Source organism: Centropristis striata, chromosome 6 (assembly GCF_030273125.1).
Source record: "Centropristis striata isolate RG_2023a ecotype Rhode Island chromosome 6, C.striata_1.0, whole genome shotgun sequence".
In the NCBI taxonomy this organism is placed as follows: domain Eukaryota; kingdom Metazoa; phylum Chordata; class Actinopteri; order Perciformes; family Serranidae; genus Centropristis; species Centropristis striata.
Genome location: NC_081522.1, coordinates 35,014,591 through 35,038,158, shown reverse-complemented (window position 1 = coordinate 35,038,158; position 23,568 = coordinate 35,014,591). Strand labels below are relative to the sequence as shown.

Genomic DNA, 23,568 nt, shown 5'->3' with positions numbered 1-23,568 from the left:
CAGAAGTTTTTAAAATCTGACGAACCAAAAAAAAACAAACTTGGCCTAAATACGAACTGTTTCTAGCTAAAACTGTTAGATTTAAACACATCAGGGGTTTTTTTACCAGGAAAGACAAGCTGGCTGTCAACAAACTAATATCTACTTAATTATCCTCTTTAAAGTTCAGTTTTTCAGTTTGTCAGATATTAAAAACTTAGTTCTGGTTCTTTAACTTGTTGGTAGTGCATTCTACCAAACAGCAGCTTTTGACCATTTTTCAACTTTTTCCACTGGACAAAATTGTAAAGGAGGCTCCTTCTTTTAATACAAAGTCAATGGAGAGAGTTTGGTGTGTTTCCCCTCCTGTGGGCGTGGTCTTCAGAGTATGATGCGTGTCTCTAGTTTAGCACCAGCGTTTCCCCCACGCTCTGGCCCTGAGAACCTCCTCCTCCCATCGGTCCAAAGCTCCTCTGCTAGTGGTGTAAACACCAACACTTCACTGATGCTCTGAGCTTCCTGTCCTGGCAGCCACAGTTAGGTACTTGGTACTTTAGTAACAAGTTAAGCTTTCTGTCCATCAAGGAACTCTGTAAATGGCCATGAGTCGAGACGTCAGAGGAAAAACAGAAAATATTTAACCCTCTGGAGTCCAAGAAAGCTCCGGAGCACGACTTCCTCATGACGTCACAACGTAAAAACCAAGCAGCATGGAGCCCTGCTGTCAGCTTTTCTCTAAAGTTTTGGCTTTTCCAGAAGTTTCCATGTCCAATTTAATGCATTAACCCTTTTTCAGCAAAGGTAAAAAACACCCTGACCAAGTGTTGTAACATGATTTCATTTTTTCTGCAGAGATTTTTCTAATTTTGCAGTGTGCATTCAGCATTTTTAATGCAATCTTTCGTGTTTACTGTTTTTTGTGTTTTGTGTAATTTCTTTGTGTTTTTTGTGTTTTTGTAAATGTTGTAGTTTTTTGGTGTGTTGTGTGTTTTGAGTGTGTTTTTTTGTGTTTTTATGAGTGTTTTTTTGTGTGTGTTTTTATATTTTTTGTGTTTTTTTGTGTTTTTTATGTGTATTTTTTTGTAAATTCTTTTGTGTTTTTTATCTGTTTTTATGTGTATTTTTGGTAAACGTTTTTTTGTGTTTTTTGTGTTCAAAGTGTTGATCCAGTAAGTCAAAATGAAAATAATAATAATAAGGTCATATAGGTGAGGTTGTGCTGAAAACAATGATACCAACACGTCATGGTAAAGATTTTTAAGTGGTTTATACAGGCAGAATGAAAAGGAGTCCAAAACTCACAAAATAGCCCCAAAACTCCAAAGGGTTAATCCATAAAATATGATCCAGTTCCACTAAATCCGAGGCTGCTGGTGTTTAGTGAGCGACATTTCTCTTGGCCAAAATGCAGTGATGATGTCAGAGGTCAGGGGTCAAAGGAGAATGGAGACTCATGACGACCATGGTCTGCAGGTCCAAACCGCTAATTTATAATTATTTAAACACTTAACCTGATGAAGTCCCATTGTGTGCACATTAATGGAACTTGTGTCTCAGCCTGGCTGTGCTCATACTAAATATTTGTGCAAAATGATTAACGAGCTGAGAAATGTTTGCAGACTGAGTTGTGTATTGGTCGCAGTGAGTGAGCTTGTAACGAGACATAAACAAAGCATTGTTTGTGCATGAATTCTCAAGTGTTTGTTTGATAGATTTTGTTATTACACTTTTTATTTGAAGAAAAACAAAACAGCACATGTTGCTCTACATTTTGTTTCATCAAAACAAAAAGAAAGAAAATGGTTTAAAAAACGAAAATAAAATAAAGAGAAGAAGAAAAATTTAATAAAAATTAAAATAAAATTAATAATCAAAATCACATCCTCGCAAAAGCATTTACACTCTCTATCACAATACTCCTATAAAGACATACTTATACCTAAATTGATAGGCAACTAGAAAATCCAAAAATAATAAATTAAAAATGATGATAATTAGAAAATCACAATAACAGCTGTAATAATAATGAGTTTATCTGCCCCATGTGCACCTTCCTTCATCCATGTTTGATAGATTTTAATATTCAAAAGACTCTGATGAGGATTGGGAAATATCTTCTGTCTTGTTTGAGAGCCTGAAACTGAAAACTTTACACTTTTAAAATAGCGGCACACTAACTTATAGAAACAAATTGGGAAAATGCCTGAAAAAATGTCAGTCACGGTTATTTTATTTGGCTTAAATCCCTTTATTATATTGTTTGGGTTTGGGGGAATCTGAGGGTTCAAGAGATGAAGTCATGGGACAAAAAAAGGACAATTATCTGTTGGATTTTTTAGTTTATGAACTTGTGACATGCCGAGCAGTCAGTGGACGGTGGCTGCTGTCACCGACTGAGAGGCGTCTCACTCACATCCAGCCATCTGCCGTTTACAGTTGAAGGGTTCCTCAGAGACTTTTTCCCTTTTTACAATAAATGACACTGACATCCTTTGTACGATCACATTTGATGGCATCTCTGCTTCATTATTTATCGCCATGTGGAGCGCCGAGAGAGTCAAAAAACAAGAAAAAAAGAAAGAAAAAGGGACTTTCTCCAAAACAGAAATAACAGAACATCATGGCACCATCTGCTTCACGGTGCAGGAAATCCAAAAAAGAAACGGTTTGTGCACAGAAGCATCACACGTGAATCTTTTGTTTCGTGTGTCATATTTTATTTATTCAGTTGTTTGCTGGATTGACCGCCCAGTCAGAGCGGAGAGGCAGTGTAGCGTGAGTGAGTGTAGTGGCCTCCTGTCCTGATAAACACACACAGGCCCGTGTTTCTGCTTTATTATCTGCCACAGTTGTTACACGCTCTCTAACAGCAACAAAACAGTCGGCTGACGGTGCCGAGAAGTGATCTGACATGCTAGCAGCGTGGGCCGCGCGCTAACAAGTGGCAGTGTGTTAATTACAGCCAGCTCCTCTTCACTGCAACATTTTAATGAGCGTTATCCGCTCCGTGTGTTTATCTGCATGTGACTTTTAACTTCGTTTTGAGCTATTATATCATCAATTTTCTATTGTTATTGTTATTATTATTATTATTATGATGATGATGGGGTCCTCCCACTCGAAGCTATTATCAGAAACTTTAATTATTTTTCTGAGCACACACACCAAAAACAGTGAAGGTTAATAAAGTGGACATCTGTTGTATTGTGTAATAATCATCTTTGAGTAGAATGCCACTGTTCAATGGATTCATTGTATATATTTATATACAGTCATGGAAAAAATATTAGACCACCATTGTTTTCTTCAATTTATTGTTAATTTTAATGCCTGGTACAACTTAAGGTACATTTGTTTGAACAAATATGATGATAACAACAAAAATAGCTCATAAGAGATTAATTTTAGAGCTGATATCTAGACATTTTCCATGTTTTTCTTGAAAATAACCAAAATCATTAACAAGAAAACCATGGAAAATGTCTAGTTATCAGCTCTAAAATTAATCTCTTATGAGCTATTTTTGTTGTTATCATTATATTTTTCCAAACAAATGTACCTTTAGTTGTACCAGGCATTAAAATGAACAAGAAATTGAAGAAAACAATAGGTGGTCTAATATTTTTTTTCCATGACTGTAATGTATATTTAGCTGGTCTAAGGTGTGATACTCCTTTAGATTAAATTTGGACACTTGTGAGACAAAAACTGAGATATTCTCTGAGATTAAAGTGGTACATTTGTCATAAAAAATCTTACAAGTTTGCAGGGAAAAAAATCAAATACTCTGGGATATTATAAAGTTATTAATTTGCAGATGCACCAAAAAAACCCTCAGAAAATCCTCCAATATTTAAGTGGTAATCTTACAATTAAGAAGAATCAAGAAAAAAAATATGAATTTTTTTTTTCTCATATATTTGTGAGGGTTTTTTTGTTGCATAAATTGATCACTTTAATCTCTTTTTCTTGTCAATTTATGACTTTATAATCCAAATCAATCTTCACATTTTATTGCTATTATTATTATTATTATTCTTGTAAATTTACTACTTTAATGAAAGGAAATATCATATTTTTCCCCATAACTATATACATTTAATAAAGGAAATTCAGAGGTTACCTCCAATAAATCCCCCCTTCTCCTAGCTCCATAATTTGTATTTATTGATTCACTTTTACCTACAATGGCCCTTAGACACTGTTGTACTGTAGCACCTTTGATAAGAAAATTAATATTAATTGAAAAAAAATATTGCAAATATGGGTCCTTTTCTGTTGCAGGACATACGCAGAATTAAAACAGCTGCAAAAAACAACAAATAATACAAACGTGCATTCAGTAAATACAGGAATTAGCTGTCAAAAGCCTTATCATGGTAAAAAATAAAAAAAAAATAAGTTGTGTTGAAAAGCTGTTCTCTAAACTTAAACTTAGAGACGCTTCTATGTCAAATTTTGCAGATATAAGGTGTTATTTATAAAACATTAAAAGTGTTGTTGGTGTTTCTGATGCAGCCAGATCACATGACCCCTGCTGAGCTAATCATTCCCTCCTCCTGCATCGTCACTAACAGACGGATATGAGGCTCCATTGATCTTCTGCCTCTCTCTACAAAGAGGATAAACATATTTCCCAAACGCCCAACTCTCCCTTTAATAAGACCGATTCTAATCGATGGCATCCATCTGCACCGAGGTCAAACAAAAGCAATAAAAAGTAAAATCAAAACCATTACAATAAAACCATCTGCACATGAAATAAAGCCTATAAAGGTGTCGTTTTAAAAGAGGATACTGATCTTGCTAATCTAATTTTATTTTAAATGTCTCAGTGAACAGAAAGAAAACATCCCGCTGCTCGTAAAACAGATCTGGAGTCTTATCTGATCCCCCAAAAATTACCTTTTTAATATGCACCTGTCAGGGCGTCGCTGGGACCTCCTGCACCGCACACGGAGGCTTTAAAGCAATAAAGCAGACTTGAACAAGCTCAGCATGAATCTAATATCACTTGAGCTGTTATGGCGAGATACCGGAGTCTCCGAGCTGCCGTTTCCTGCCCGTTTTATTTCCCTCGCCCCCCCCTTTTATAAGCTCATCAACCGCGAGGAGCCCGCACGCCAAAACAGGCCGCGCTGATGAGTAACCGAATAAGGAATAGTGTGTAAAATTTTGATGACATGCACCTCAAAAAAAGCCTGCAGCCTGCACACAAACAGCTCAGCAGCCCTGCAGAAGGCATTGCTGTCCGCTCCAGTCACAGAGTACAGGGATGGAAACATCTGGGCGAAGCAGGGAACGTCTCAGGATGAATATGAAACATCTCCCCTGCTATTCTTAGGATCGGACGGGAGGGTGTTGCTAAATATAACCAGATCATTTTGTGCCTGCCTTTCTATTTTTACCCGAGCAGAGGCCTTCCTGGGCTCTTCTGGTCTTTTCTTAGACCATTACGTAATAAATAAATCCCAAGGCGTGATGCAGTAATGCCGAGTCAGACCCAGGAAGAAGTATTTCCATCATGCAGTCATGTGTTATGATGCTAAAAAAAGAGAAAGGTAAAAGACGGATTTAGAAGCTTTGATGCAGGGTTTGTTTTAGGGATTTCTGGGAGAAATAAGACGAGAGACAGTTTGTCAGCTCGCTGTTAGTTCGGATTCTTGACAAGGAGGGAAAGGTAATGAGGGGACTTGTCGTCTCCAGTGTGCAGAAGTAACGATAATAAAAACGCTGACTTTTAGCATTAAATGATGCGCCCTGGGACGGTTTAACGTCCGGCCTGTCCGCTCCGTGCAGCCGTGATGTCGCACAGACGTACGGCTCCATCAAGACTCAGCGGGAGAAGACGGGGAACGCCGATGTGACAACGCCACGGAGGCTCCGTTTCTCTGTTTCACAGCTTATATAATGTGTAAACAGATCAGTGTGAACGCCTCGATGCGTGTTTTTAACAAACTCGGTGTGAAAGAGAGAAATCCTGTCAACAAAGCAAAGCGGCGTCAGAGACGGAGGGAAAGTTGTTCAGATGGTTGCAAATATTGAGCAGCTTGTTTCAGCTCTTTAATCTCTTACTGTTCAAAGAGCTTTTTGGTGGTTGTGGGCAGTGGATGTTTAGGGGGAGATAGTAGGTCAACAATAAATGCCACATAGAAGTGGTGACATCATCTGAAAGTTGTGAACCTGAAGATTAACTTCAGCTCAGCATTGTGTGTCCAGTTGTTCTGTTTAAAAGAATATCTAATTAACTAATTAATTATTTATTTATTGAAACCTATTATGGTGTATAAAGGGTCATAACATTAGGGTACGCTTTCTAAAGTCCGATAAGATGTCCCATAAGTTGTTGCAGCAGTTTTTGGGTTGATACCATTTGCTACACACATGTGGTGCTCAATAATAATTGTATTCATATCGAGAATGGATCTCGGGGTCTTGTTCACGAGTGAGGGTAGAACAGAGCGTGAGATGGACAGGCGGTTGAACTTTGGGTAATGACCGAAAGAGCAAGATCACGGCTGAAATTAGCTTCCTCCGTAGGGTGGCTGGGCTCAGCCTTAGAGATAGGGGGAGGAGCTCAGACATCCGGAGGGAGCTCGGAGTAGAGCCGCCTTACGCATCGAAAGGAGCCAGCTGAGGTGGTTTGGGCATCTGGGAAGGATCCTCCCGGGCGCCTCCCGTTAGACGTGTTCCGGGCACGTCCAACTGGTAGGAGGCCCCGGGGAAGACCCAGAACACGGTGGAGGGATTATATCTCTCTCCTGGCCTGGGAACGCCTCGGGGTCCCCCAGGAGGAGCTGGACGTTGTGGCTGGGGAGAGGGACGCCTGGAATGCCCTGCTTAGCCTGCTGCCCCCGCGACCCGGCCCCGGATAAGCGGAGGAAAATGGATGGATGGATGGATGTTTTTTTGTGTCTTTTTGTTTCTTTTTTAAGTAATTTAATTTTTTTCTGTTATTTTGTGTCTTTTTGGGTCATTTTGTGTCTTTATTTAATAGTTTTGTGTCTTTTTTTTGGTAATTCTGTGTCTTTTTTGTTAATTCTGTCTCTTTTTTGGTCATTTTGTGTCTTTTTTAAGTAATTTAGTGTTTTTTCGGTCATTTTGTATCTTTAATAATGTTGTGTCTTTTTTTGGTCATTTTGATACTCCCTCCAGCGGCCCCCAGGTAACTTGAGTTTGAGACCCCTGCTTTAACATTTCACCTCTTCAAAGCTTTTAGCGTTTTTTTAGCCTCTCTGAGCTTTAATATACACAATCTGTACAGTCATATATTTTACTTTTTGTAGGAAATAATACCATATTGAAAAGACTCAACTACTTATTAATGCCATAAACTTGTGAAAATGTTTACTGAGGCAATAAAATCAAGTGATCAAGGTTCATTTTCTTAAAGAACTCTATGCAATCAGGGTTCTTTTTATGCCCACCACCGCACCCTGCTGGCCAGAAAGAGAACCAACGCATGCTTCACTTTTCAGCAGAGGTGGAAGTTGAAGTGTAATACCTTGGGTTAAAAAAAATATATTAATTGAAAAAAATATTGTATATATATTTAGCTGATCTAGGGGGTGATACTCCTGAGATTAAAGTTGTAAATTTATGTGGAAAAAAGATGAGATATTCTCTGAGATTAAAGTCATACATTTGTAAGTAAATCTTACAAATTAGCAGGGAAAAAAATCAAATACTCTCGGATATTATAAAGTTATTAATTTGCACAAAAAAACCCTGAAAAATTGAATTTTTTTGTTTAGCAGCAGTCTGATCCAATTTGTTTTTCTTGTACATTTGTGAGGGTTTTTTTTCACCGCAGAAATTTACCACTTTAATTTTTTCTTGGCAATTTATGACTTTATAATCTTCATTTAAACTAAAATTTGTTTGTTTGAGGGTGAGATTCCAGCTCCGTAATTTTTTATTTATTTATCTATTTTTACCTACAATGGCCCTAATACCTTTAATAAAAAAAATAGTATTATTTTAGTAGTATGAGTAGTAATAGTATGAAAAATATTGTAAATATGTGTCCTTTTCTGTTGCAGGACATACGCATCATTAATACAGCTGCAAAACAACAACAAATAAATTGTACATTCAGTAAATACAGAAATTAGCTGTCAAAAGCCTTGTCATAGTAAAATGAATTAGTTATTCTCTAAACTTAAACTTAGAGACACTTCTATATCGGATATTTGTATACTTTTTTTTTTTTTTACAAAGTCTGTTGTGTTAATAAATGTCTAAACATTAAAGTAAAGCTGTCAGCAGCTCCGTTACAACATGTAAACTAAATCTAAAGTGCCGTCGTCCTGAATCAAAGAGTCTTTTTCTCTCCTCAGCTGATGTTCAGTGTTCACAGGCAGCTGATGGGATTTGTGATCAGAAAGTTCAGCAGCGTGTCACGACGCATTTTTAAATCTGAATCTGTCACTTTGCTTGCTCTCATTACGTCAAAACGTTCTGCTCAGGATGAAGGAAAAGTTGATGCATCAAACACATAAAATTACAGCTCGGAGCACGTTGAGATTCAGATCCGAGCGGTGAAACTGAATCAGAGCAAAGATTGTTTTCCTCACAGACGGACGTCTCAGGTGACAGGTGATTCTTCTGTTATCTGACCAGCAGACGGAGGAACCAGCTCAGCCACAACAGCTCAGGTGACCAACACAGTGTTGGAGCTCACAGACAGAAAATATCAAAAGCAAAGATTAAAAACAGGGTTCGTACAGGTGCTTGAAATCCTTGAAAATGCTTGAATTTAAATGTTGTATTTTCAAGGTTTTAAAAGTGCTTGGATTTTGGATAAAGTGCTTGTAAATGCTTTAAATTTTTACTGTATTTCTCTTGCAATCTGACTATATCCATCTATAGACTGTAGATAATCACATGTTCAATGTAAAAAATAATGAGTAGCCTATCTGAAATGAAGACCGTTCCTCCTAAAAGTGTAATACCATCGCTGTTGGTATGGTTCAGTGAAATCTCTCCCTTTTAGTATGTAAGTACTCATCTAAAACATGCAATTTACAACAGGTGTAAGATACTGGAAAAGCTTGAAAATTTACCTTGAAAGTCCTTGAAAAATGCTTGAATTTGACCACTGCTAAAGTGTAAGAATCCTGTAAAAAGAGACAGATTGTGAAATGCATGTGCTGAAATTTGCATATAAATATAAATGCATATAAAACACACACAGGTCACTTTATGTGATTACAGTTATAGATACATGCACGCACGCACACACATGCACGTGTAAGCACACACACCCCTCCAGATACACCTGCTTCACACAGACACGCAGGTAACTTTTTGTGATTTTAGTTACACGCACGCACGCGTGTAAGCGCGCACACACACACACACACACACACATTTTGAGGTTAAAGGTCATAGGTTGCTGTATAAATAAATACTTGAAAAGGAATGCTTGTTGTAGGTGTGCTCCTTGTATATAATATAGTATCATAACATTACTAGTATTAATTGTTTGAAATCTCTGAAGAATCTCATCATAGTGTACACACACCGGCAGTAGCCCCCGTGGCCCTTTCAGAATTTCCCCAGAGGAAATTTTCTAGTTCTTAGTTACTCTCCAACAAAATTCTCCAAAAGCACCTTCAAAAGTAGCAGATGGACTCTTTCTTGGTACTTTGTTGGTCAAAACACAGCTTAACAGCCCTTCAAATCAAGACTTGACCCTATGTGAAGCTCTGTTGAGCCCCAGGTTGGGACCCAGTGGCCTGTATGGACGGAATAAACAGGTTAAATAAAACAACAGATCTGTTGGTGAATTTAATTTTGATGTAATGTCATAATTAAGCTTAATGTTGATATGGCACACTGATGAACAAGAAAATGTATCGATATCAAAAAGGTTTCCGACCCCGTTCTGCTGTACAGTAGGTAGTCGAAAAAATAAAGATCATTCAAATTCAAAATTCAAATTTAAAAACATGTGGGCACGTTGTAAGCTTTGTGCGAAAATGAGCCGAACAAGTGAGCAATAAATGATTAATGGTCAATTTACTGGTGGGCCTCTGAAATATTGAGAGGGAGCTCAGCCATGAAATGCAATGTAAATGGATCTATTTATAGTGAGAAGGAGCTGCAGGGTGTGTGTGTGTGTGTGTGTGTTCATATAGCTTTTAGAGGCAAATGACAGTGGAGGGGAAAAAGAAAAACACCCACATTTGCATGTAAAGCCACTTTTCTTGGCGACATTAAACTTTTAGACACGCGGAGCAGGAATAGCAATAAATAATTTCCACGTTGAGGAAAGATGGAAAGCCCCGGCTCAACTCCCACGTCCCCCGCAGCCCCCCGCTCCTATTAAACCGCCACCGCCGTCGTCCCCGCCACCGCCGCCGCCGCTCCTCCCTCTGAGGCTCGTGGGAGAGTGTTTGGGAGTGAAAGAGGAAACGAAGCGACACGTTAAAACCTCTTTTTATTAATTCTGAGAGCGATGCTCTGCTGATAACTTCACGCAGAATCCTCTGATAATACATGAAGTTGTGAAATATGACTAAACATCAGCTCTTTATCACTTTATTTTATATTATTTTATCAAACACGAGGAGACGGCTAAAGGTGTTTGCAACATGCAAAACATATAAATACATTTTGCTGAAGGAATTAAGTTCAGTTTTAAGTATTTTATTCTACTTTCACTCCACTACAGTTCAGATCAGAATATTGTAATCTTATTTTGATAAAAGTAATATATGAAATGTTTTATAATGCAGCAAAGGTGAAGATGCAAGTGATGTGACTCAGACTAGACTCACAACAAATTTGATGACAAAAATAAAGGCAGTTTTTCTGGAAAAAGCAAAACTAAACTAACCAAATGTCAACATTGTATATTTCTGCAAAAATACAAAGTTGTGCATATTCCATATTTCTATTTTTTATTTCTATTTGTACATCTCTTATTACTAAAGACTTGCAACTTGACTTGGACTTTAATATCAGTGAATTGTGACTTTTGGACTTGAAAATACGTGTCCCCCCAAGAGGTGCTAAACACTATGAAAGTGCAACATTATCACTTATTTTTTTTATTTTTTTTATAATGAACTTAAGCAGCATTTCTTTAAAAAAATACAAAAATATATATTTTAAGAATTAAATACACATTTTATTTTATTTTTGTAAATTCATTACATTAATTTTATTATTATTGTTATTATTATTATTATCATAATGATTTTTTTAAATTATTGTTATTATTCTATGTTTTTTATTGTGATTTTTGTAAATTTAACGTATTATTACTTTTTATTTTTTTACTATTATTATTTTTTATTACATTTACATTTTTATGTAATTTCCTTAACTTAATTTTATTAGTAGTATTGTTAATATTATTATTATGATTATTGTTATTATTATTATTTATATATGTTTGTTATTGTGATTTTTGTAAATTTAATGTATTGTTTTTATTATTATTATTATTATTATTATTATTATTATTATTATTATTATTACTGTTAAAATGGCACAATCTGACTTGTTGAGGACTCCAAACTCAAAGTTAAGGACTTGGGACTTGTGAGTCGTGACCTGAGATTTGACTTGCAAAGACTTGAGACTTAAAAACAAAACAGTGACTAAAATTGTCCTCACGCTGACAAACTCAAACATTGAAACACTTTTATGTGGTTAAACTAGTGATAAAATCACAATAATATAATATTATAACACTTTTAAATGAACCATTCTGCAGAATAAATCTGATTTATTTTGATACTTTTGATACATTTTGCAGATAAACTTCTGAACTTTTACTAAAGTAATATTATGAATTGACAACTTTTACTTGTAACAGAGTGTTGTGACCAATGATATTTCTACATTTTGTTTAATAAAATATCGGAGTCCTTTTTCCACCGCTGCAAAAAATGACCTATCTTCATTTACGAGGCTGCAACAATTATTTTAATTCATCAGCTTTATGTTTTCTCCATCACTCGTCTAGTCAGTGCACCATAAGTCTGGTATTTGTGCTTAAAAAATGACTTGAACAATAAATCATTCATCAAAATAGTAATTTGATGCATAATTTCAGCTCGATTCTGATATCATGTGTAGTCTTATAAAAAGCTCCACTCTCACTCTACTCTTTTACTCTATTAATGACAGAAATACCTCACTAGGTGATGAATAATTAAAGGTTTAGAGTAATTCTGATGTCACTCTGCAGCTGTGATGTGCTTTATTAAACTCTGTGGTTCCTGTTGGAGAAGTTTGGTGCTGCGCTGCCCTCTGCTGGCTGCTGTCAACACATGCAGCTGTTTATTAACTCTAAGGAGTCTTGGGCTACTTTGTCCATTTTTGAATCCTTTTCATTGTCTTTTCATGTCTTTGTAAGTCATTTTGTGTCTTTTTTGGCCATTTGTGTCTGTTGTTGTGTCTTTTTTTAGTTATTTTGTGTCTTCTGTGGGTTTTTTTGGTCATTCTGTCTTCTCATTTTGTGTCTTTTTTTGGTCATTTTGTGTCTTTTTTTTTTTTGCCATTTTGTGTCTTTTTGTGTCTTTTTAGTCATTTTGTGTCTTTTTAGTCTTTTTGTGTCTTTTTTTAGTCATGTTGTGGGTTTTTTTTAGTCATTTTGTGTCTTTTTTAGCCATTTTCTGTCTTTTGTTGGTCATTTTGTATTTTTTTTTTTTAGTCATTTGTGTCATTTTTAGGCCTTTAGTCCAACATAAAATGTGATTTTGAATCTTTTCTTTTACTTTCAATTTTGCAAATGTGAACAAAGGTTGCAAATTTAACATATATGCTTTTTTTTTAGTCTAGATGTCATGGAGAAGTCATGATTTGGAGCTTTTGGAGACTCCAGAGGGTTAAAAGATGTTTTTGAACACAGGACTTTAACTGATATAAAATATCTGAATACTTCCTTCTTCTTTTACTGTAAACATGTTTATTAAAGTGAGCAAAGATTGGGGGGGAAACGTCCGACTTTGTGCAGCTGAGCTCTGCACGGATCCAACAGCCTCATCAGCAACTTTCTCCCTCAGAATAACTTTTTGTTCCAGACGTGTGATAACAGCAGAGTGGTGTAACTGTGAGAACGGAGCACCTGTCAGCTGACGACCATAAGAGAGCAGACAACCTGAAGTCTGACACTTTCTGCAGTCACACAGACGAGATGAGAGGAACGTGGCTGCTGCTGGTGCTCGTGGCTGCGGCCTCGGCCGAGAGGCTCTTCATCGGGTAAATATCATCTGTGCACCAACATATTTATTATCATTTAAATTCATTCAAAGCCAGTCAAGAGTTTCAATACTTTATTCTGCAGACTGTTTATCATCTTTTCTTTCTTTACTTATCTCTTGCACATTCCATCCTCTTCTTTAACCCTTTATTGGGCGAAGAACTATATTTGGTAACTTCAGTGGATATCAAAATGGGGTCCCCATTTCTTCCTGAGAGATCAGTATGATAATAATATAATAATATTAACTTTATTGACCTTGACCTTGAAAAATGAAAAATTTAGAAAAAAAATCTGAAAGAAACAGTCTGAGCTTGACTATGACGGCATATTAAGTATGAATAAAAATAAAAATACAAACCCGGGGGGGAGGTAATATTTCAAGAGAAAAGTTGCAAATTTACTAGATTAAAGTGGCAAATCTGTGCAAAAAAAGTGAAAAAAAAAAGGTTTTCTCGCAGATTCACCACTTTAAATCTCATAAATCTGCAACTTTTTTTCTTGTAGATTTGCCACTTTAATCTAGTAAATTTGCAACTTTTTTTCTTGTAGATTTGCCACTTTAATCTAGTAAATTTGCAACTTTTTTTCTCGTAGATTTGACTTTAAGACTTTAATCTCGTAAACTTTTTTCTCAAAATATTACCCTCCTCCCTCGGGTCCGTATGTTTTTTTTTTACACATTCTGGCTGTATGTAATATCCTCCAATATTCTCTAGGGTTGAAATTTGGAATTTGCAAGTATTTCAATTTAGTGCCCTATTAAGGGTTAAACTCATATATATCTTTTTTTTTAATGTAAATTTTATATTTTTGAATTTTTACATTACATAAATTAATTCTTTTCATGTCTGAAATGACAAAATGTTAATAAAATTATAAAAAGTTGTAGTCAGTTCACTTCCATCTCCCGATATATTTTCCATATGGAAACAAATGAATTTCACCATTTTACAAAAAAACAGATAACATCTAAACTGGTTTTAATAATGAAGATTAAAAGTGAATTTATCCCAGATATTAATAATGTTTTGTTTGGTTTTTTTTTGCAAAAAATGGATCAGCAAGTATTAAAGTGATTCATTATAAATATAAGTCATATAAAAAACTTTAAAACATGGATTTCTGACTGATGCAGTTCGTGTTTTTTGCATCTTTCTTGCATCTTATGACTGTTTTGCACCTAAAAAAACCCTGAATATTTGCATTGTCCATACCTGAAAACCACAGATAAGTTAATCAGCAAGCGTTTTTAAAAATAATTTGTCTAACAAAGAAGCAAAAGTGGTTTTGTTTCCGTCATAAAGTGTTTTTTTTATTGTCCTCGGTGATAAAAACAGATGTCGCCACATGTTTACAGCGCGTGAGAATTGTTTATATTCATATATATATATATATGAATGTGATTTGTTTTTTAGTTGCTGCTTTATAAGAAATAGAAATAAGTAAGTATGTAAATAAAATAAAGAGCACACTATACTAAATATATAACCACAATGTTAAATACAAATGCAACAAGTCGTTAAGTAAATAGAGATTTACAAATAGCAACATGGAAATATAGAATACATTTGAAGTAAATAGAGAGATGTACAAATGTGTGTTTTTGCAAAAAAAAAAGTCTGTGTCCAGTTTTTCTTTTTCTAGAAGAACGTCCTCCCCCAGCCCCTAAATTTACTTCGGAAAAAGAAAATGCATCATTAGTTTTTAAGTTAAAGTATTAAGAGACTTTATTAGGTGTATTTTCCTTCCTTTGAATGTCTTATAATCAGTATGTGGAATAACTATCCAGGTAAAAGGAGTAAATGTGTGTTCAGTGGGCAGAAAATGACTGATTGTTTAATTGATTACATCATAATTACAGTCGTATTAAGAGTGACAGTCAGAGGGTCTGGATGTAAGTTGTTCAGTACAATTAATCATTTTTTAATGTTGTTACTCAGTGAATTAATTCTGCAGCTCACCTCATTGCAGCAGATTTGCTTGTGTAAACTCATGTAATTTACTTATGTAAATAATGACGCTCAGAAATGAATTTCTTCCTGCAGAGATCAGGTCCTCAGAGTCAACGTTGAGTCTGAGGAGCAGATCAAACTCCTGCAGGAGCTGGAGACACAGGAGGAGTGGGAGGTACACACACACACACACACACACACACACACACACACACACACACACACACTGTACAAACACACACACACACACACACACACACACACACACTCTCACACATACACTCACACAAACACACTCTCTCTCTCTCTCACACACACACTCTCTCTCACACACACACACACACACACACACACACACACACACACACACACACACTCTATCTCACACACACACACACACACACACACACTCTCACATACACACACACAAATACACATACACACTCTCTCTTTCACACACACACACACACACACACACACACACACACACACACACACACACACTGTACAAACACCTACGTGAGTTTTCTCAGCTGTTTGTATCAAACAGTTTCTCATGAATCATGTGGAGAGTTTCTGCAGGTTGAAGGTTCAGAGAGTCAGAAACTCTCAGAGGCTCAGCTGATATTTTGTGTTGCACGATTTCCTCTTATTTTATGAATATTAATGAAGTATTTACAGCAACAGATTCTAGTGTTAGAATATGTTTATTTTAGTTGATTAAATGTATAGTTAAGATTCATATTGGGACATTTTCTAGTGATTTCATAATCTGAAATTCTGCAATATTTGAAGATTTTGAAGAGTTCGATGATAAAGAAAAATGCAATAGGATGAACAAGTTTAAGTTACTTTATTTGCCATTTGCACAGTTACAGAAAACAAGTTTCTGTCAGTAAAGAAAACAAGAAATAAAGAAAGTGTGAGGGAGAAACGAGTAGTTAAAAACTGCATGAAACCAGGTCTGACCTCAGCTGTAGCTTTAGAATAAATAAGTGAGAATATAATTTTATTTATATAATTTTAATACATTTTATGGCTCACTCTTTTTTCCTTTTTGTGTTATCAATCTAAGGTTTAGATAAATTATATTAAAGAGCAGCAAAGGCTGGAGTGATGTGTTCATGTTCCACTCTGTGGTTTCTCTGGTGTCTCCAGCTGGACTTCTGGCTCAGTCCCGTCTCCTCTGAGCTCCCCGTGGACATCAGGGTGCCTCGCTCCGCTGTGAGCGCTGTGACCGAGTTCCTCAGGACTCATAACATCCCCTACTCCGTCCTCATCAACGACCTGCAGGTACGTCATCCTGCAGCTGTTTCAGGATTTTTAATTGGATTTAGAGACTAAAACTTTCTCTTGTGTGTCTCCTGCAGGAGCTGCTGGATGAGGAGAAGACGGAGATGTTCGAGAACCAGATGATGGAGCGCAGCAGCCGGAGCTTCAACTTTGGAGCTTACCACCGTCTGGAGACTGTAGGACTTTATTTATTATCAATATTATTAAAGTTACATGTCATAGAAGTTATCATTTTCAAAGTTTGAAATTTTGACCTTTAATTATAGCACCGCCATCTGGACATTTGCATACAACTGAATTAGTGAGAATTTAATGTTTTTATTATGATCATATTACAGGAAAAACATTCACAAATAATATCCCTGTTTTTTATGAATTATTACTTAAACATAACAAAAAATGGAATGTGTTTTATTACCACAAAATGAACGTAAATAAATGTAATAAATCCACATTGTCCCATTTAATTTCTATTGATAATATTCATTCAATTCATCAGCATCCTTTTTAATCAAATTTTTCAATAATCACCAAAAAAAGATTTGAGTGCGATATCTGAGTTCTTTCGGATTTACAGTTTCAAAATTAATTTCACCATTTTGCACAAAACATATCATATCTAAACAAGTTTTAATGATGAATTTATTTATTTTTTGCCTAAATTTGGCAATTTCAGCTTGAAAATTGTTATTGTTGCCTATTTTGTTCATTGTTTTTCTTATATTATCCTATATTGTGGTTATTTTGTAATTGTTTTTGTAAGTTGGAGCAATCTGGAACCAGAATTTCCTTCAGGATTAATAAATTCCATCTCATCTTATCTTGAACCCCTAAAAAACACCAGAGCGGGGACATTAGGTCCTTAAATGACAGATTTTGCACATTTTATTTATTTTGTGTATCTGAAGTCTAATGTGCCTTTCTTGAACTAGTCAATTCATTCTTTATTAGTCAACCTTCTGTTACCTGTTTTTTATCACATTAAACGTCTGTATTGAAAAGACTTATTGTCTCTCGGTTCAGATCTACAGCTGGATGGACACTCTGGTGGCTCAGTACCCTAAACTGGTCACCAAGATGGAGATCGGCAGATCTTATGAGAACAGACCGATGTACGTCCTCAAGGTAGGACACGTCTCAGAGAGACATCAGTGTTTGTGTTCCTGTGTGAGTGTGACACCTTTTTCATCAACACTTTGGTTGTTGTGTTTCAGTTCAGCACCGGAGGAAACAAGCGTCCCGCCGTCTGGATGGACACGGGGATCCACTCCAGAGAGTGGGTGTCCCAGGCCACCGGAGTCTGGACCGCCAACAAGGTACAACATGAACACCAGATGGGACAACACATTTAATTAAAATGTGTTTAAAATCCTCCAGAAACTGAAAAAAAACATCAGAGCATTTGAAATAAGTCTGATAAATGAATGAATTTAAGCATATTTCATTATGCATTAACCCTCTGGGACCACTGTGGACATTTTCAGCCATATTTGTCATTTTTCACTTTGTTTTGGCAATAATTTTGGCTGTGATACTGCAAATGACATAATTTTTGTAAGGTTTTTTTTCTTGATATATTTTGAAATTCAAATTTAATTTTGTTTTTCAAATTTACTACCCTTTCATGCCCTTAAGGCTGAAAATGTCCCCCTCCAAAAAAAGTGATATAAAAACTTTACAGATTAATATTTTTTTCGACTTTTTTCTGCATAAACTTCTTAAACAACTTCCGCCCTGCTCAAAACTACCAAACATTTAAAGGTTGTGAGGATTTTAACCCTTTAAATGCCAGTTTGATTACATTATGTCACTGTTTTTCAAAGAAAAAACATACAAAAAGTGAGTTATTTTCCACATAATAAATATTTTTGGCTGGGGCATTTATTTTCTATCACAGCTTTGGATACGTCAAAGATAAGCAAAAAAATTGATTTTGATGCATTAATATTTTTTTTTTGTAGTGTTTTTTTGTATCGCTATAAAACGATTACTGATAAATATTTTTTTCAACTTTTTGGGGTTAAATCTTTTGATCAACTTCAGTAAATTAAAGTGGGCTCAGAGGGTTAAATATTAAGGTCCTGATCTTTGACATTTTACATCTAAAATGATTAATAGATAATGAAAAATAATAGAGAATATAGAGAATTGGGGTGCAGTGAATTTTTAGGGGAAGTGGTGTATAGCATCTGAAAGCTTTATACAGTAAGTTCAAGCTAAAAAAAAATGTTCTCACCTAAATAAAGCTTTCCAGTGAGACCTGATTTTTGCAACTCACAGACTGTTTAGGGAGCCCAATGTGCAGAAATATTCACATACAAGAGGACAAAATAACATATTTTACTGCAGGAGAAACACTACATGGCTTTTGCATCAAATTGCACAAGATTATAAAGTGGGCATGTCTGTGAAGATTTTACTGCATGAGAAAACTGTGTTTTCTGCCTCAGATCGCCTCTGATTTTGGCACCGACGCCTCCCTGACCTCCCTGCTGAACACCATGGACATCTACATGCTGCTGCTGGCCAACCCTGACGGATACGCCTACACTCATTCCAACGTATGTCACCGAACACACTCCTAAACCCCTCACATCTCACATCTCTTATTCCCTGTTTTTCATGTATTTACCAAAAGACGTTATCATGCAAGGTTGGTATTTGAGAGTAAAACACTGTTGATATGATTAAGTTTAGATCCCTTGGAAAAACAAAGTATTTGCAGTTTTGTGTTTGACTTACTGACTCTACCCTGTGATGCGTTCAGGACCGTATGTGGCGTAAGACTCGCTCCAAGAACTCCGGCTCTGTGTGCCGTGGAGTCGATCCCAACAGGAACTGGGACGCCGGCTTTGGTGGTCAGTACAGAAAACTTTGTTTTTGTAGTAGATGTTGTACTAGAAGGGGAACAGCTTTTTGAAGAAACAGATACAGAAATTATGTATAATTTGATGTATGATCATTTATTTATTTGCAAGGAAAAGACACATTTGTTGATATTTCTGTAAATCAAAAGTCATAATGAAAATTACTTTATTTATCTCCGAGGGGAAATTCAGTGAGTTATTACTGTTATCTCTGTTAGAATGAGACAGCCTGATGGCTGTAGGAGAGAAGGATCTTTTGTATTTCTCCGTCCTGCAACAGAAAGAGAGGGGCCGTCCACTGCTGCTTTTTTGCTCCATAAAGGTTTTGTATAGCGGATGATCTGGGTATTTCAGGATGGCCTGGAACATCTTGTCAGTGTATCTCTCCACCACCTCCTCCAGTGTGTCCAACCTGGCTCCAACCACAGAACCAGCTCTTTAGACCAGTCTGTCCAAGTGCCTTGTATCTCTGTGTGTGATGCTGCCTCCCCAGCAGACTGCAGCAGAAAATAACACACTACCACCACAGACTGATAAAACATCTGCAGCATCTTACTAAAGATGTCCAGAGATCTGAGCTTCCTTAAGAAAAAGAGGCGGCTCTGCCCCTTTTTGTAGAGAGCGTCTGTGTTTAGGGACCAGTCCAACTTATTATCCAGGTATACACCTAGATACTTAGAACTTGGCACCACCTCCATGTCCACCCCACAGGTATTCACTGGCTGAAGGGGGGCTTGAACCTGCAGAAATCTCTGATCATCTCCTTAGTCTTTGAGGTGTTCAGTAGGAGATAGTTCTTGTGACTCCAGTCACTAAAGGCTTTTATCAGATCCCTATATTCAGATTCCTGTCCATTCCTGATACACGCCACAAGAGTTGTATTTGAAGTGTAGTGTGAACAGGAGTGGAGCCAGAACAGTGCCTTGTGGAGCCCCTGTGCTGCTCTTTAATGTCCCAGAAACACAGGTCATGTGTGTCATTCCTCTCATGTCTGAGTGTGTTTCCATGTAACCTCCAGGCCCCGGAGCCAGCAGGAACCCCTGCTCCGACTCCTACCACGGCCCGTCGGCTCACTCTGAGATCGAGGTGAAGAATGTGGTGAACCTCATCAAGAACCACGGAAACTTCAAGTCCTTCATCTCCGTCCACGCCTACTCCCAGCTGCTCATGTACCCCTACGGCTACAACTGCAAGGACGTGTCCCTTCAGCCCGAGCTGGTGAGAGGAAACACGGAGAATCAGATCCGAGCGCTGTCACATAAAACAAACGAGCCCTCACAGCGGAGAGCTAACACAGAAACTATAAATGCTCTCAGGAAGATTCACCTGATATGAAAGCGTCTGTCTCTGTTATCCTTCAGTAACTCTCATGATTTAAAAAAAGCAATATCCTGCAGACTGCAGCAGAACAACTCGGGGGTTACAATTTCTCATCTTATTAAAGTTTTATTGCTAAAAAATTCAAATTTTTGTGCTCCAGGATTGATAAATCGACCAATTATAAACTCATCACTACAACACAAGACAAATTATCTCTCTTAACTCTTTTTTTCAGCACTACTGCTGAAGTTTTTGTGCTTTTTAAGGCAGAGAAACTAACTTACTGTCCTCATATTTCTCTGGTTTTGGGCTACAGAAGACTGGTAACTTCACTAGAGGAGGAATCAGGTCTGAGCAGTGAAATACACAATTTAGTCTTTATTAATTTAGTAGAGTTTTGTTTCTGTCCAGCTTGAATGAAGTATTCAGATCCCTTACTGCGGTAAAAGTACTAATATTTTACAAAATTACTCCATTACAAGTGAAAGTCCTGCGTTCAAAACTTACTGAAGTAAAAGTACAAAAGAATCAGCATCAAAATGTACTTAAAGTAGCAAAAATAGAACTACTCCTTATGCAGAATGAACCCACTCAGATTCTTTTATATACTCTAAATATATTAGATTATTTCTATTGATGCATTTAAGTAAGCAGCATTTTACTGTCATCAAGGTAGGGCTAATTTAACTACTTAATATATGGTTATGTTTGGTTCATAAACATGCATAATCATTTTAAAATTCTCATGTTTTTTTTTAGGTTAAATCTCGACCAAAAAGCTAAAACTAAAGCCGTCAGCTAAATGTAGTGGAGTAAAAAGTACAATATTTACCTCTAAAATGTAGTGGAGTAGAAGTATAAAGTAATATATGTGGAAATACTCAAGTAAAGTAACCCAAAATTGTACTTTACTTGAGATGTATGTGTATGATAAATGTACATTCCACCACTGGTTGTAGAGAAGTTAACAACACAATTTAGCTTCTCTGAGTTCAGTGGAAGAGAGAAACACTTGAATTCAAATGTACTGTTGTATTTTTTGTTTAATAAGATAAAATAGGTGTCAGAATCTTTCTTTCTTCACAAAAATTTGTACAACATGCCGTCGCTCAGTGAAAATCTGAGTATAACCAACGTGGCTTCATATACCAAATACCCCGGTAAAATGTCAGAGAGGTATGAGGGTTTGAAAAAAAGGATACCATTTTGTTACAGTTTTGTTTCCTTTCTTGTGTCCTGCAGCACTCTGTTGGCAAAGCAGCTGTGCAGAAACTCACCTCCCTTTACGGCACCCAGTACAAGGTTGGAAGCATCTGCAAGATCATCTGTAAGTCGCTTTTTTCACTTTTTTTGATGAAAAATAAATATAAATCTACTGTATATGTATATATATAAACTGTATATGCTGTTTTTTCTCTTAACTTTTTGGCAAATTCAAGGAATCATCAAAAATGTTTTTTTTCTTTCTTTTACATAATCAGGGATTCTGCACGTCCTTAAAAAGTCTTAAATTCAATAATCTGAATTTAAGGCCTTAAAAAGTCTGTCAGAAGTCCTTCATATCGATACTATACAGGCTTAAATTGCATTCATAATGGCCTTAAAATGTCTTAAAAGGTCTTTAATTTAAATTGTTGAAACCTGCAGAAACCCTATTAATGTGTTTATGTAAAACATTTGAATAGCAATTGATGACCTCCTCTCCCTCTCCTCTCCCATCTCCTCCTCTTCCTCACATCTCCTCCTCCATCTCTCCTCCTCTTCCTCTCATCTCCTCCTCCTCCATCTTTCCTCTCCTCTCCTCTTCCTCTCCTCCTCTTCCATCTCTCCTCTCCTCCTCCTCCATCTCTCCTCTGCCTCTCATCTCCTCCTCTTCCTCTCATCTCCTCCTCCATCTCTCCTCCTCCTCCTCCATCTTTCCTCTCCTCTCCTCCTCCATCTCTCCTCTCCCTCTCATCTCCTCGTCTTCCTAACATCTCCTCCTCCATATCCCCTCCTCCTCCATCTCTCCTCCTCTTCCTCTCATCTCCGCCATCTTTCCTCTCCTCTTCCTCTCCTCCTCTTCCATCTCTCCTCTCCTCCTCCTCCATCTCTCCTCTATCTTTCCTCTCCTCTCCTCCATCTCTCCTCTCCTTTTCCTCTCTTCCATCTCTCCTCCTCCCCTCAGACCAAGCCAGCGGCGGCAGCATCGACTGGTCCTACAACGTCGGCATCAAGTACTCGTACGCCTTCGAGCTGAGAGACACCGGACGCTACGGTTTCATTTTGCCCGCCAACCAGATCATCCCCACCGCCACCGAGACCTGGCTGGCTCTGAAGCACATCATGGAGTACGTCCGGGACCATCCTTATTGATCCTGTAATCTGTGACATAAACAGACAGGACAAATTAATCATCTCTCTGTCCTGATGTGCAATATTTACCAATAAAGTCATGAATACTTTGTCTCTGGTGTTGCTTTACACACAAGTTATACAAGTAAAACTGTGTAAATTAGTTTATTTACTTGAGATTTTTAAAATTTAGAGGAATATTACTATACTTGACCTGGCTTTTTTTTTTATTTCTATCTTATTTAACTTTCTAAATTATTATGTTAAAATGTACAATTTTATCAGCAGGGACTGAAGAATGGCTTGACTTTTTCTCAATTGAATTGCTTTATATACAGTTGGGAAGCTTTACTTTAAATAATATAATTTGTTGATTTTTTTCGTATTAATAATCGGAATCTGCAAATCCACTAATGTCAAATAAATGTGGTGAAGTGAAGAGTATAAAGTAGCATAAAATGGAAATACTCAAGTAAAAATACCTCAAAATTGTACTTTCAGCTCAGTTAATTATACTTTGTCCCCACGACATTTCAGAGGGAAATATTGTACATTTTACTGCACTATATTTATTTTAAAGTTTCATCTTTTAAAAATAAAG

General features: G+C 36.7%; 1 protein-coding gene across 1 annotated transcript; it reads left to right on the top strand.

Annotated features, from left to right (window-relative positions):
* The first annotated feature begins 12,867 nt into the window (after positions 1-12,867).
* On the top strand, positions 12,868-23,077 carry cpa4 (carboxypeptidase A4). Its single transcript, XM_059335655.1, has 11 exons — positions 12,868-13,197; positions 15,247-15,328; positions 16,312-16,446; positions 16,524-16,622; positions 17,470-17,571; positions 17,661-17,762; positions 18,897-19,007; positions 19,214-19,304; positions 20,332-20,531; positions 21,876-21,960; positions 22,801-23,077. The coding sequence occupies exons 1-11, from the start codon at positions 13,133-13,135 to the stop codon at positions 22,986-22,988; spliced, it is 1,260 nt and encodes a 419-aa protein (XP_059191638.1). The 5' UTR covers positions 12,868-13,132; the 3' UTR covers positions 22,989-23,077.
* The last annotated feature ends 491 nt before the right edge of the window (positions 23,078-23,568 follow it).

Bases quoted from the DNA above. Each gene is read 5' to 3' on its own strand.
- cpa4 (XM_059335655.1), top strand. From the start codon at position 13,133: ATGAGAGGAACGTGGCTGCTGCTGGTGCTCGTGGCTGCGGCCTCGGCC. The intron at 16,447-16,523 runs GTACGTCATCCT...TGTCTCCTGCAG, and splicing joins TCCTCATCAACGACCTGCAG to GAGCTGCTGGATGAGGAGAA. The intron at 17,572-17,660 runs GTAGGACACGTC...GTTGTGTTTCAG, and splicing joins GACCGATGTACGTCCTCAAG to TTCAGCACCGGAGGAAACAA.